The sequence below is a fragment of the Daphnia pulex genome, chromosome 1, assembly GCF_021134715.1.
Source record: "Daphnia pulex isolate KAP4 chromosome 1, ASM2113471v1".
In the NCBI taxonomy this organism is placed as follows: domain Eukaryota; kingdom Metazoa; phylum Arthropoda; class Branchiopoda; order Diplostraca; family Daphniidae; genus Daphnia; species Daphnia pulex.
The window spans coordinates 5,110,454-5,125,172 of NC_060017.1; the positions used below are offsets into that span (position 1 = coordinate 5,110,454).

General features: G+C 39.9%; 2 protein-coding genes and 1 long non-coding RNA gene across 4 annotated transcripts; 1 reads left to right on the forward strand and 2 right to left on the reverse strand.

Moving 5' to 3' along the window:
- Positions 1 to 7,520: 7,520 nt before the first annotated feature.
- On the reverse strand, positions 7,521 to 10,106 carry LOC124199716. 2 transcript variants are annotated; one of them, XM_046595647.1, is made up of 7 exons: positions 9,896 to 10,105; positions 9,410 to 9,829; positions 8,872 to 9,346; positions 8,658 to 8,805; positions 8,371 to 8,570; positions 8,192 to 8,310; positions 7,521 to 8,129 (listed from the first exon to the last, which is right to left on the reverse strand). In XM_046595647.1, exons 1-7 carry the CDS (start codon positions 10,027 to 10,029, stop codon positions 7,724 to 7,726), a joined length of 1,902 nt encoding a protein of 633 aa, XP_046451603.1. In that variant the 5' UTR covers positions 10,030 to 10,105; the 3' UTR covers positions 7,521 to 7,723. The 2 variants fall into 2 exon arrangements, with proteins under 2 accessions (XP_046451603.1, XP_046451595.1); XM_046595639.1 differs by having other exon boundaries at positions 8,371 to 8,805; positions 9,896 to 10,106.
- Positions 10,107 to 11,960: 1,854 nt separating this feature from the next.
- Positions 11,961 to 14,201, forward strand: LOC124199817 (myelin and lymphocyte protein-like). The gene is made up of 5 exons (XM_046595775.1): positions 11,961 to 12,495; positions 13,430 to 13,488; positions 13,556 to 13,664; positions 13,746 to 13,859; positions 13,928 to 14,201. The coding sequence occupies exons 1-5, from the start codon at positions 12,298 to 12,300 to the stop codon at positions 13,997 to 13,999; spliced, it is 552 nt and encodes a 183-aa protein (XP_046451731.1). The 5' UTR covers positions 11,961 to 12,297; the 3' UTR covers positions 14,000 to 14,201.
- On the reverse strand, positions 14,055 to 14,653 carry LOC124199825. Its single transcript, XR_006877010.1, has 2 exons — positions 14,562 to 14,653; positions 14,055 to 14,496 (listed from the first exon to the last, which is right to left on the reverse strand). It is a non-coding gene; the product is annotated as an uncharacterized LOC124199825 (long non-coding RNA).
- Between the last annotated feature and the right edge of the window lie 66 nt (positions 14,654 to 14,719).

The window sequence follows — 14,719 nt, forward strand, 5'->3', positions numbered from 1 at the left end:
GGATTTTAGATGCCCCTGCAACAACTTTCACTGCCGGTGCTGGAAACAAAAAAAAAAAAAATAACAACCCAGCCCCTTATTCCCCCCTCCCCTTCCAGTCGACCAAGTCTCCTCTTCTTCTCTCTTCGGGGTTCCTCCTGGGCACCTACAGCTCACGCGGGCCGGCGCGCTGTCGACGGCGAACGCTCCCCATTGGCTGATAACCAACTGAGCCACCCGCTGTTCTTCGAAGATGGTGAATTATATTCTCCGATTTGGCTTCCACATCCCTCTCGACACACTGGGCACTGGCCGCCACACAAACGTCACAGGCGATGGCGTTTTTACGCCAACAACAAAAATCTAAAAAGAAATGGGAATGAGAGATGTGCGTTTCATTCAGGCTTATTTATCTATTATATACACAATTTCCAAAAGATAGTATACGTACGTCTTTCCAAAAGTACCACCGACACAAAGTATATATACCAGATGATACTATACAGATGGCAGGGCTAATGTTCATGCGGCTCATCGTCCACGTCAACCTAGAAAATAGAAATGAGGAAATAGAGTCTTGGAAAACTCCAGAGGAATGTTCTAATAAATGCCACCCCAAATTATTTCTTTATTTTTAATGATTTTCCCTAAATAAAAAAAAAAGAGAAATGCAATTCAGTCCATCAGTGGAGAAATGAGAGCATCGCGATATCGGCGCTCCGGTTCGTTTAAATCACCTGACGTCAATTTGCAAATGAATCTAAAAGAATTATGTTGAAAAAAAGGTGACGACGAGTTCATTATCTCCCCCCTATAACATAGAGTTACATTCGTAGCCCCCCCCCCCCCTATTGGTGGAATTTAATAGTCGGCATGGAGCGTCTAAACGCACGCAGTCAGCGAAATTTCAGCACGAAAGGCAGAAACAAAAGAAAAACCGCCTATCACGAAGTGAAGGTAAAGACCTCGCACAGCGTGTGAGCGCGTGCGCGTTGTCATTTTCTTATTTATACCTTCAACACAGAAATCCATCCACGGTTGACGGGCGAAGATCCACTTCATCATGGAATAATAGAAATATACGTACAAGAAAATCAAACAAATTTCGAAGGTGAAATCAGTCCCGTAGTAGTATAATAATAAATATACGCAATGCCTTATTGTAATAGATGGAAAGAAAACAGAAACTGATGGCTCTCAAGGTTTAGAGGCCATTCCGGCAATGAAGCAACAATTTTTTTTTTTTATGATAATGGCGTAGTTTGGTATATACACACCATCCTACATGACGGAACAACATACACAGCAGAGCCGGAACCGACGGAAAAAAAAGCAAGAGCCTGTCTGGTGTGCCGCACTCGTAATCCCAACTTAAAGAATTCGTTGTCGATATATGCGAGAGAGTTGGCGGGTGGTGTTGAATTTTTGTTTTGCATTTGAAAACAACAACAACAACAACCGGAATTCAATGCGAAAAATGGTAAAATTCTGAAAGAAGGCAGAACAACGACCTTTTTTGTTTTTGTTTTTGTCTTTCCCCAAAAAATGCCGGAAACGTTTCCACTAAGACTTTCTGCTCTGCTCGTAAACATTCCAAAGTCTCTCTCTCTCTCTCTTAGAGATTCGCCGTCAAATAACGCCAAGTGACGTCATTTTGAAAAGCAGTTTTGCGTACGAAAAACTCGTTAAATGACATCAAAATCATCGGAGAAAGAAGGGGGGAGGGGAAGCCCTCGTATTGATGATCCTATTTTTCTTGTTGGGTGCAGTTTCCTCAAGACTAAATAATAAGAAGGTGGAAGAGAAAGGACGAGAAATTTAAAATATTTCGGGTTCTTCTTCTTATTATTATTATTCTTTTTGTGTTATTTTCTTCATCATTTTGGGGTTTTTTTTAAAAAGAAAAGAAAAAAGAGGGGAGACGAGTGAGAGAGAGAGAATAACCGACAGACCGTCCAATCAGTTACATCTGTGCGTGCGGTAAAGGTGCCTAAAAGTAAGTCAGTATGTCAGGTCGCAGCCTGTTTTGTGCCCGACTTGTGCATACCGTTAACACACACACACACACACACCGACTGCGTGTGTCTGTACATACACCTCATTTTCTCTCGGCTCTAGCTCATCGCCGGAGTAAGGTGTCGGAGAATAGACTCTATAGCAACTAGCATACATACATCTTCTTTCTACACGAAATGAAATCATTGACGGATCGTTGGTAATAGCATTGCAAGTAAGTAGCCTGTAGCCTAGTTCATCATCCACATGTAGCCTAAGTCTCCAGGTGTGCCCAACCATCATGAAAAGTATTACACTCATCTGTATAGAAAAGGAGAGAAAAAAGGCTGATGATATTTTCGGATGGGCGCAAATTGGAAGATGGCGAATCGTTGGCTGTTTCTCTCTTTTTTCGTCCTTGACTCCCCTACACACAATGTAGCATACAATTATTATTTCTCTTTTGTTGTTGTGTTTCTCTCTCGCTTTTTTTCTTTCTTTCGCAATCCGAAACGTATAACGCCACGAACGCACGAACTCGGCAATCTAAATAGGTAGTCGTAGTCGGATTACGCATATGTGTTTAAGGTCTAATGACATGTTAAAGGGAAAGACACCAAAGACACATCGGTTGTTGGTTGTTGTTGTCGTTGGCCAAAAGGGTAACGAGCCAGGTTTCAACTTGGCGTGTTATTGTGACATCACGCAAGTGATATTACACTACTCGAGCGAATCACGAAAACGCCAAAACCAATGGGGCGTAAGTTGATACGTATGTAGTATCCCATTTTGGCCAATAAATTTTAAAGGGGAAAAAGAAAAGGAAAGAAAAAAAAGGGAAAAGAGTGTACAGACTATTATTTTCGAAGAAAAGCCAACGCCTATATCGTCTATGATCTCCATCAAAGTGCCTATACTGCCCTTTAACGGCTTGACACTGTGGCGATGTGACCGAGATCGGCCGCGTGAAATCTTACACCGACCTCTAAAAAAGCGAAAGCATCGCGTCGTTGGCGCAAGCAGGGGCCAGCACACAGCTGCAGCAGCAGCAACTCTCCAATGGGAAACGAGTCCCGGTACGACCCCCTTCGACACTATTATGTATACACACGCTAGATAGATACTATAATACTGTGCAACATTAAAAAAGAAGAAGAAAAAAAAAAGAAAACTTTTGGGGGAAATTTTTCGAAATTTTTGCTATGTTGGTTTTCCTTTGTCGCCGTTGACATCAAATCCTTTTGGATTCATTCCCAAATAAAAAGCGACGACGACTCTCACAATAGACGAGGATGGATTTTAAAAAGAAAAAAAAAACGCGGCACAGGATTTCGCCGAAACGCGTGTATAAATAAATAAGATTGCTTTTTTCCTGTTTCATATTTAGATTTTTGGGGAGATATAATACATTCATCTTGTTAACACTTTCCCTCCGTCGTGCCTGTCGCGCACTGATATCAATATAAAATTTTTAAAAAAAAGTACAGACAATAAGAGAGAGTAGATATTCTATGGTGATAAGTTTTTCGCAGATGCCTCTCTCACCTTTCCCTCATCAGCCCGTCCGTTTGGCGACGCGGTCACTCAGTGGAACATCCTCGGTCCGATTCGACAATCATAAAATAAAATTCCGCCCGATTACGAAGCGACTCCGTATAAATGAGTCGATAAATTGACATTTTACGGCTCCGTTCTCATTCGTTGCACGCAAGGTTACGCAAATATGCACGCACCAACAATCGGCGCGGGCGACATGTCTGCGCGCTTGTTTATGAAATCACATTTTCTCTCTTTCTCTCTCTCTCTTTTTCTTGTGTGTGTGTTTGTGTGTTCATCTTCTTCTTGTTTGAGGTGCTGGACGAGAGAGTGAGAGGCGCGAGTGATGGCCTTCGCATCGCCCGGCTGCGCGAGATAGATTTCTCGACGGCATCACGGCGGATGAGAGCAGCGGCGGCCTTGCCGGCGGGTTGCTGAAGAAGATCCCTCATCTATACAGATTGCTTTTTATGATTCCCATCCACATACCTTTGATAAGATTGTTGTTCGCCCACCCCACCCCCATTTTCAGCTTGGGCCTGATGAGTGCGTGCACTTTTCTGTGCATAGCTCGAAAGGGAAAAAGAAAGAAAAAAGGTTCCCAGAAGAAAAGTTGTGTGTGCTGTATTATAACGAGGACAAACACCGAGAAATTCCGCGTGTTTTGGACTTTGGAACCTGGCTAATCACCTGCTTCATCAATGGAAATAAAGAAAGAAAACCAGGCATTGTGTAAAGCTAGCAGCTCGGGAAAAGAGAAAAAATAAGAACGCCTTCGGAATGAAGAGGAGCACGTCTTATGAATAATTCACGAATCATTTGGATTTCGTCATGACTAGACTATGCGGAGGCCGCACGGCCTTGGGCAGCATGGTTAGTCTTTTCTCTCTCTCTCTCTTTCTCTACGGCGAAAAACAAGCGACTCGCAACGGTGGGCTTTCGGTTGATTAGATTCTTACATAAGACTCTTCATTATTATGTAGTCGGCCGAGGATCGAATTGCAATCAATTTGGTGTGTCGTTATATCGACATTACGGCCAGCACCATCACAGTTGGCGCTGGGTATTTTCTTCTCATCATTCGTGATTTTCTAAAAAGAATTTCACCAACGACTTCAACGCAAGAGATATGACCCCCCCCCCCTTCGCCAGATAGTTGAAGAGAAAGTCCGCGTTCATCTGGCGCCATCCAGAGCCCAAAAGTCTGATTTTTTTTATTAGTTGTTATTTTTCTCCCATCTTGGTTTCATAACGCTGTTATTCAAATGGAAAATAAAAATTTGGATCAAGAGTAAACCACCTATAGCGTAACAACTGTCATGATCGCTATTTGGCGAAATTATGCATCCGCGCCCGCTCCACCCCAGCTCCGCCGAGACATTCTCTTTTTTCTCTTCTCTTCACGCGGGAACCTCTCCCGTAGGTACACGATTTGAGATAAAGAACGTCGTTTGTAAACGGATGCGTGAAGGTTGGGATCGGCAAAAGGGACGCGACAATGTCGGAATTTTCTTTATCGATTCCAATTTGTGTTGGGGATTTTAAAAATTTTTCGGTAAAGTGTTCCTAGAGGCAAAATATCTGGGACCTTGTCGAAATCGATGCCGTTCAATACATGGGGAAACATGTTGCTGGAGCCCTTCTTTCATCCATCTCGCCGATGTCCTTGTAGCGGTTTGTCTTCCCCAACTGACATTTCAATGGTCGGGCATGGAAAAATTTCCCTGCCAATTTGGTCGGAATCAAATGTCGAAAGCGCCGCTATGACGAATACGGTAACGAAGAATATTGGCAGAAATTCTATTTGGAAATCGGTTGATTGCGCAATCAATAAGGGACGCTCACGCTGTTGTTGCTTCGCGCGAAAGCGCCCAGCAATACAGCCAACACCTTGTGTTTGTTTTCGTTGCCGCTTCGGGAAAACGGAAAGCCAAAAATCAAGGCATAAAAGAAAAGTTGCCATAAAGATGGACGGTGCTGGGTTTCCCCAATTCAGCATCTCGTAGTCGTATGCAAGGTGACAGTTCTTTCAGCTTCTTCAACTTTCTTTCATCAATAAACGTTATATCCATTTTGAAAGAACAATATAGCACGTATACACCTTTCAGTAGAAGGCCAAAAAAATCCGCTTGAAAAATTAGACGAATTACAAATTATGACACCATTCTTTGTTTTCTCTTTTGACTACGTAATGTCGTTTTTCAACCTTAAGGAAGAAAAAACCTTAAGTCAAGACTCAAGATTCTGAATATGTTAACGAGGAGGTGCCAGATGTGGTGGCAGGTCCCTCTTGGTTAAAAAAATGTTCTCGTTGAACTTTGATTTTTAAATATTTTTCAAATTTGATTATTTGTCCACAGACAAAGTTGTGATACAAAATAAACCAAGCCTGATGTGCAGTCATTCTTCAAGTGAGTTATTTAAAAAAAAAAAAAAAACCCTAACTGATTAAACAAAAACGGCAAGAGAAAAACAGTTCCAGTCAATGGCATAGGAATAATCGTATTCCGTACTATGTTACGATTTACAACGCCACCAAGTGGTCGAAAATGAAAAATAGAAACAAGTTTTTCCTACCTTTAAACCTGGGAAGTACGGCCAAGCATCCATCCATCCGCTGATAAGTTGAATCCTCCAGGCAGAATAGGGAAAAGGGGGGTCCTCATACATGATGACAGAGGGGAAATTGAAAAGGAGGAACAAGAGATCCGTAACTCAAATTACATAGGCGGTTTCTCCAATCAAACTGGATGCTGTTTATCTAAACAAAAAATAAAAAATGGATTACGAAAAAAATTTATCACACATAAAAAAATACATCACTGATAAGTGGTAACTACAGAATGGCCATTATTTGCAGAGAAATAACAAAACAAGTATTTTGAAAGATGAAAACCTATAATCATTACTTATAGCACCAATGAAATAAAATTAAAGAGATAAATTAACGTGTATGTTATGTGTTGTAAAGAAGTGGTGGAATTTAGGGTAGAGGTGGGACAATAAAACCATTAAAAACCTATAATCCTTACATATAACATCAATGAAATAAGATCAAAGCGATCAGCAATAAAAGTTTACGAACAAAATGAGGAATACATCAGACTGTATAGGTAGCAAGAGATATTTCAGCTCAAATCGACAGCAGTTTTAGCAACAGGATCTCCACTACCCTACCATTCCAAAACAAAATCATTGGAATCAGGATGACTAAATAGATTTAAAAGAAACAAATATTATTGGCAGCTTCATAATCAATGAAATATCTAACACATTGACTTTATTTGTTTGCAACAACTGGATTTCCAGGAGATACCATTTACTTGTTGTTACTTGTACGACGACTTGTACGACCCCCTCCCCAATTATGAAAAATATACTCTAGTTCTAGTCCTGCCGAAGGAAAATCCACAAATATAGCATAAAACTCTAGTTCTAGTCCTACCGAAGGAAAATCTACAAATATAGCATCAAAATGTTGGAACTTCATATATAGTTAAAAATAAGTTATCCAATTGTCATTGGATTAAGCGGTCCCCCAGCATTTTCTTGATGATTTCCACTTAAGTATATTGGGTGGAATTTGAATGATAAGAGTTGCTGATTTTGTTCAAGATGTCTTCAAGCTCTCAAAACTGCTGTATGCTTCACTAGAGCTAAAGGAAAACTGGAAATTACCATTACTAAGGTGATAACGGTTGAAATCCTTGTGAAGTGTCTTCTCTCCAAATGAGACTATATTGAAACAGCTTCACAATCCTTATGTGATAATATTCTTTAAGATACTTTTGCATAGTGATGATTAAACCTTGGACTGGACTATCACCTAGTCTAATTTCATCGTAGCGACAGCATGATCCTGTACATATATAATATTTAAAGTATTGTTGGTTGGCTATAAGCAAAATTAGGTAGCATTATTCATCTTAAATGTATAGGTAAAAAGTTACAGTTTTCCTTTAAGTTCTTGTGAAGCATACAGTAGGTCTTTACACTCTTTACTAAAAGCGTTTTGACTATTTCACACTGTGTTGTATTGTGAAACTGAGTGACTGCAATAAACTGAGCCAACTTAACAAAATCAATATTCAATTATAGCAGACAAGAAAAACAAACAAAAACAAATCGGGGTTGCCACACAAAATACAAATTATTAACATGCGCAAATTTACCTGAATAATTTGAAAAACCTAAGTACATTTGAAACATACGATCAAAATTCGGGAACCAAGTAGTTGATAGGGCATACAATCTCGTCATAATGAATTCGAGGGACTGTGGGATCCCATGCACTGGGAAGCGAGTAACTTTGAACATGGCACCAAAAGGCCGGTCGAATTGGGACAATCAACTCGTAAAATTTCTTTTTCAGTTCGGCAACCGTTCCTGGTTCGATTTCTGATGCCGTGATGAAACAGAAACAGACGAGATCTGGCATACTGCTTACAAATTTGAATAGAACGTCTTGCAGTTCCTGACTTTTCCACGGAAATTTTGAGCCGTCATCCACCTCCTCGTAGAGAACAATTCTTTCCAATCTTTTAGAATAGAGAAGAGCATTCAGTACGGCCCGATTCGGGTTTTCTCCTAAGTACTCGGAGTCGTAGTCGTACTGCAATCTAAATTTATTCAGAATGTAAACATTGTCAAATCTGTATTTTAGTTAAACCAAAGTACTGACCTAAAATCTCGCAACTTTTCAGCCAGAGGTAAGTACCGACAAAGATTTTCGAAGGATTTAGCGCAAGTAAGACCACCGCAAATATGAAGATTTCGAAGTAATGGGCAGCTACTGAATATCTGAAATAGAATGAGTCAGTTTGAATTCCATATACAAAAATTTAAATCTTGTGCATATACCGTTTCAAAGAAATCTCCTTCGAACAAATTGAAAGCATTTAACCTTAACGTAGTCAATCGGCCACAACGTGATATCGTTTTCAAAAAATCAGTGTTAGGAGGTTCTACGGTAGTCCAAGGAGAACGAGCAGTTCGATTTGAAAGACCAATATGAAGCACTTCAAGATTGGGAGCGGCTTTCAGAAATGGTTCTAAAATATCTGAGAAGATAAAGAAAAATAACGCGCAACTTTGCAGTTGCGTAAAAAGGAGCATTAGAATTGTATAGGGTAAAAAAAACGCACTACCTATTATTGGATAACCGCAAGTGTAAACCAATGTCTTTAAATGATTCAACATCCAGTCAGCTTTCATACAAAAAGGATATTTAACATCGTTGTCATCCAAATGTAAATGTTCCAACTTTGGATGTGCTCTACACAATTCGTCAACTCCCTTAATAATAAACAGAAAATACATTTAGTCCCAAACTTCACGATCACAAGAAGAAACATAAGTTACTTGTGAACTGATGCAATAGCCATAAACGTAGCGAAGGTTAGGCAACAACCCGCCCCAGTGTTCTAGCCCAATCCTACCACCGATGTGTTGCAACTGTTTAAATGGCCCATCGCCGTCGCAGTCAAAACTTGACAGCTCATTGCAACATAAAATTGATTTTAGTTGACTTTCTGAAGGGATCATATAACTCATGATTCCATCATTTTCCATTATCCAAACACGTTCAATGCAGTTCATGTCATAATGGGAAAATACCCATTCGACCAGCTCCTTGACACATAAGTCTTGACATATTATAGTTTCACCCCTTTTCAAAATGATAAAATTTTTCAATAATGCCATCCAACTCAAATTTGGGAAAAATTCGTCTCTAGCACGATTGACGGATTCATCATGACCACATAATAATGCCTCAGACACATCTTCATGACTATAGACAATTTCCAGGTGCAAATCCACACACTTTCGGCAATAACTATAAATAACAATAACGGCACTTAGTTATAACAATATAAACCCAATAAAAGTAATTAGATACCTTAATAGCTGCAGGATTAAAAGCCAAGAGTCTGTATAATAAGCACCATTGAATGCAAGGATTTTTAAGTGAGTCAGTTTTGAGAAACCATTTGATAATGTTTGAAGAGATGGTGATTCAAATTCTTTCATTTTATCAAAAATAGGTTCATCATACTCCGACAAGCTAATACTAAGTTTTACAATATGATGACAGCTTTTAAATATCTGCCAAAGATGTGACATGTTAAGCTTGGTATCTTGAATTTTTAATGCTACCAAGTGACTCATTGAAGTTACAACGTCAAATAAAAAGTCACTTGGCAGCCAATAACAGTGGCTTGTATCGAGACTTGTTAACATTTCCGGGCAAACCCATCTACTAAGATATTTACGAAATGAATTATGGGTGACAAAAAAACACTGATGGATTGATAGGTTTCTGTACGGTAGTTAAAGAAATCAGAATTACAATTTGCTGCAAAGTTTCAGTACCAATATGTGTTACCTTCTTTCTCCCCATAGACATGAAAATCTGTCAGACACCCCTGAGATCGAAAAGGTTAAACAGTCTTTTTCATTCATGTAGTTGAAAAGGTGAAGAAGTATGTCAACAGGAAGACTGTCAAAATGTGTCTCCATTTTTGTTTCCAAACAAATCAAAACTCCACTGTCGCACTCGCACCACAGACTTATTATAAAGACTAAAAGACTACGATCGTAAGTCGTATCATCGACTACCTTCGTCCTATGCCGTGTGGTGGCGCGTCGAGCTCATTTTCGGAAAGCCATTATTTGTAATTACACTCACAAGGCTTAAATTGAAAACCTATACAGACGCAGCATGCAGGGATGCAGCTTATTGTAACCCGAGTTCAATTTACGCCATAACTCACGAATATCATGATTATCTTTTACCGTCACTTTTATTTTAAGATTTCAAGGAACAAACAATCAATCAGACTACCTGTGCAGTTCCTCAATTCCAAGTAGCGTTCTACCAGGTGCCAATTATGCTTTTCAAGAAGTATCAAGGATTTGCCAAAGCGTTGTTAGACGATAGATCATAAGCGACATTTCCCACGAAATTAGCCTCATCTCGAGTTCTCGAAAATCAAAATAATAATTCCTTGGAGATTTATAGACATTTATAACCTGGACGTCTCAACTTTATTTAATGTACAACTGCCGTACCCGTATCGTAATACTCATCACGATTCGTCCATCGCTTATTCCACTTATCTAAAAAAAAGTCATTCGAAACCCATTGAAAATGAAACTTGAGTCCAAAATTCACGAAAGGATGTCATGCTAACGTCTATTGGCATTATAGTAAAAGTTGGCGCAAAAAAAAATGTCGACGATGTTGCGAAAAAAAATTTTACGAGTTAAACCGCTTTAGTATTTATAAAACTTTCCAACCGATTGTACATTGCCAGATATGAATCGGCTAAGAAAGGGATGACTGAAAAGATTTAAGAGCGTTGGAAACCCAAACCTTATTGGTGGACCCAAGCGTGCTCGTCACCTACCAGTCCTCAACATCTCCAAACCCATTTCTTTGCCAAACAATTTTGCAAGGCACGTTCGCAGAAGAATAAGCAATAACGGCGGCATTTCCGATGGAACCTACAAACATCTGAAGAGAGACCATCTCTTTTTATAACCAATTCGTATAATTAACGAAAGAAAATGGTACAACTGAAGAGAGAATGATTTTAACTCATTCGCTCGAATGGAAAACTGGAACTTAATCATCCCAAATGTAATATTACGACAGGTGCCGTTACCATGTAGAAGAGGCTTCGAACAAAAGTTTAAATAAACGGGAGAGAGAACAAGTCATGGAAAAAGTCAATTGCTGATAGGATATTACATAATAGGATTGTTCTGCCAGGTAATTGTACAAACGATGGAGTAAACCGTTTTGGTATTTAATTATTTCCTGCCTATATCAAGATTGTTTCATAATAAATTATAAAGATGCAGACAGGGTTTCTATGGTCGGTTTATTCATGACGAACCCTTCAATTTGGTGTACAGAATTTCTTTCGTTACCCTCCCACCGTAAGATGTCGTGTAGAGGTTGAATATTGGACAAGAGATGCTCCGGTTAGGATAGTAGTTTTTATTACGAATATTGTTGCCGTGCAACCCAAACCAATCCGTTTTCGACTCCGTTTATGGCCCTTATGTTTTATAAATTCATGGTAATCCCATGATATGCTTATCAAGATTCTAGCAGATTCAAGCAGAAAGATCAGGATAAGCATACCAATTTCGATTTTAGGGACCTGTCGTTATATAGTCGCGATAGTATATATGCGTCAGTCAACGACACGGTTTTTGTTATTCATCAAAGCGCTAGTTTCGAGAAATGGAAGCAGCCGGAAAAGCGACAGATTCTTCGCCGAGGATGGAATATTAAGCAGTCCAAAAAAATATGCAATCAAGCCGCTTGGAGGTGTGTTTGTTGCGCAGTGTGTAACGCCGCTGGCGATTTTATACACCAAGTCTCACGAAAATTGGGCGTCGCGTATATACTCCGGCGAAATAAGATGAGTAAAAGGAGAAAATTTTGGGAAGGGCCAACACAAGCAACGTAGGACGGGTACTAGAATTCTCTGAAGTAGAAACCGCCTCCATAAAACAAGTCCCTCTCCCCGTTGCCGCCCATTAAGTCGGACTGCGTGCCTACCTGTTGAACAACGCAGCACGCGCAACCTTCTTACTATAGTATCTCAGCTTCTCAGTGTGTTTGTGTCGGGTGTTGGTGCGGGTTTATTTCCAGTGTTTTAGAAGCGCTCCTTCCATCAAATCATTTCGGTTCAATTCGGGATATTTTTTCTTCGGTTTTTATCTCTACGCTGTTGTCTGCCGGTTATATAACGCGGTAAGTGAGAAAACATCATGGAACAGGAAAACGGAATCAGGAAGCAGCAGCCGGCCACCATCACGGTGTATCCGCAGCATCAGCAAGTCATCACTACCGTCACCGTCAATCCCAATGAGCCGCCACCCGTTTCTTCCGACCCGGGAATCACGTATGTGCAACTCAACCCAGGACACTTCACCACATTCAGCGGAATTTTGAAATTAGTTGAAATCGTGAGTTTTTGTTATATACTGCTGGATCAACTAGTTTAGAATGGATAGGAGATGCATGTCGTGCAGAAACGTCGTGTTCGTTTAGATTATTCAATTTGGCAAACAAAATCAACAAGTAGAATGAGGGGAGTCTATTAGTGCTAATGATATTTTCCTGGTTTTTTAAGAGCACTCTGTGTTGACTGATCAAAGATCACAACTGAGCTCATGTTAACGTATTCACGTAAGACTAGCTATCTCTCTCTCTAAGGCAATGTTGATCAACATTTCTCGTCGTTCGCGTGACTCTTGATAAAGGAATCAAACGAAAAACGGGTTGGGTCATTAAATATATGTTAACTGCTGGCTGAGACCTACAACTTCTCCATCCTGAACCTCAGATCCTTGATTTGTTCTTGTATGTGCTTTCCCCCAAAAAGGATGCGGCTCTTTCGAAAAAAAAAACACCATTTCCATTTTTGGGCTTGAGCGTGATTTGACCCACTGACGAAGCATTTCTAGCCTTGTGCGGTATCAAACTTTCACTCGCTCCTTTCGGAAGACTCCAGCGGGGAGGAGAAACGCGGACATTTCAAATGTGTAGAGCTGTGGGAGGCACCGATTTCCTTCTTATTTGGGTTTCACGCCCAGAATCGATCCAACGAACATGACCGCGCTGCTGTCGTCACCGGTCGTCACCCCTTTCCTCGTGACCCGGCTTGCCGTACTTACTAAACTGGGCAGTCGTTTAATCTTGAAAATAAAACAACAATTCTTTCATCTGTTCAAAAATATAAATAATTATGGACTTTTCTTTATGTCTGTATCTATACCGCCGAGAAATCAGAGATGGAGAATTTTGTGTAATGTTGTTGTACATAAAGATGACTAGATGATCTTTTTGACTTTTGATAACTGATCTCTTTTTTCTTTTTTAAAAAATATAAAACGACAGTTGTTTGCTGTTATTTGCATGTCTTGCGCTTCACCGGCTTGGAAGCCTGGAACATCTTGGTGAATAGAAACACATTTTTGTGAACATTTGATATGATTTTAGAATTTTGTTATTCTGTTTTTATAGGTTTCTCTTCGTGGTGGTTATTTGCTTCATCTTGACTCTGTTCTGGATATTTGCTCATCTTCTGTCACTCGTCAGCAGCCTCAAAATCGGCGCCAATTGGCTTTCAATTGTATACGACATTTCCATGGATTTCGTCTTTTCTCACATTATTAAAAAAATTCTATTTTGATTTGTGTTTTGATATTATCAGGAGTATGGATACAACATTGTGGCTAGCATTCTCTATTTTACGGCTTTTATCGTCCAACTAGCCGTCTGGGCTCCAGCCGCTAGCTATTTTACAAATTCGAATGTCGCTGCTGGGGTAATCTTGTGCACTATGCATAAAATAAGTAGATTCACTCATTTCTCAATTTCTTTTTCTCTGTATAGGTTTTCGCGCTGTTCAACTTCGTCGTTTACGCTTTCGCCACTTTCCTCCTACACAGGGAAGTGAAAAATTAAAGGAAATATTAGGAGTGACATCATCCGTCAAATTTTCTCAATTTTGTTACCACTCTCACGCAATTGTTACATTAATGGTTCGAACATGTTTGTTTAACTATATTAGGAGCCTCATCATCATTGACCTCTCTACATCTCTCTCCTCTCACAAAGAAAACGCTTTTCTTTTTTTCTTTATGACAAATAAATTCTATTCAATGTTGATTTTCGAGTTTTGCTGCTACAACAAACACCAGCAACCGTTTATTAGCATTTAAGCGAAACTAAAGTGGCGATGACGAGTCACCAAATGACGCACACACGTGCTAGAGTCTATATGCAAAGATAACGCATTATATTGTTATCTCAATGTCAAATAGTTAAGACCACACGTCCGCCTCTCAGTCCCGACCCTTGTGAGTTTGAATCAAGAAATATCTTATACTGCCGGATGTCGAGACGATATGACTCATCCTGGGGGTGCGATAAGGTCGTTGCACCGATTCGTTCCAAACTTCCTAAGAAAACAACAGCCAACAAGATGTGAATATGAATAATCGAAATAATAATTCGTCATACATACGTGAGCGCATGCGCCAACCGTCTCCAGCCCGACGGCAGTAAAAACAAGACGGGACATTGGGAGAGAAAACGAGAGAGAAAGAGAGTGGGTCGCGTCGGGGTGAAAAGGAGGTTTTCACTTATATAAGAGAGAGAGAGATGGAGGAGAATGAGGAGGAT

Bases quoted from the DNA above. Each gene is read 5' to 3' on its own strand.
- LOC124199716 (XM_046595639.1), bottom strand. From the start codon at position 10,029: ATGGAGACACATTTTGACAGTCTTCCTGTTGACATACTTCTTCACCTT. The intron at 9,347-9,409 runs GTATCTAATTAC...TGTTATTTATAG, and splicing joins TTAATCCTGCAGCTATTAAG to TTATTGCCGAAAGTGTGTGG. The intron at 8,806-8,871 runs GTAACTTATGTT...TTTATTATTAAG, and splicing joins GCTATTGCATCAGTTCACAA to GGAGTTGACGAATTGTGTAG.
- LOC124199817 (XM_046595775.1), top strand. From the start codon at position 12,298: ATGGAACAGGAAAACGGAATCAGGAAGCAGCAGCCGGCCACCATCACG. The intron at 13,489-13,555 runs GTGAATAGAAAC...CTGTTTTTATAG, and splicing joins TGGAAGCCTGGAACATCTTG to GTTTCTCTTCGTGGTGGTTA. The intron at 13,665-13,745 runs GTATACGACATT...TGATATTATCAG, and splicing joins GCGCCAATTGGCTTTCAATT to GAGTATGGATACAACATTGT.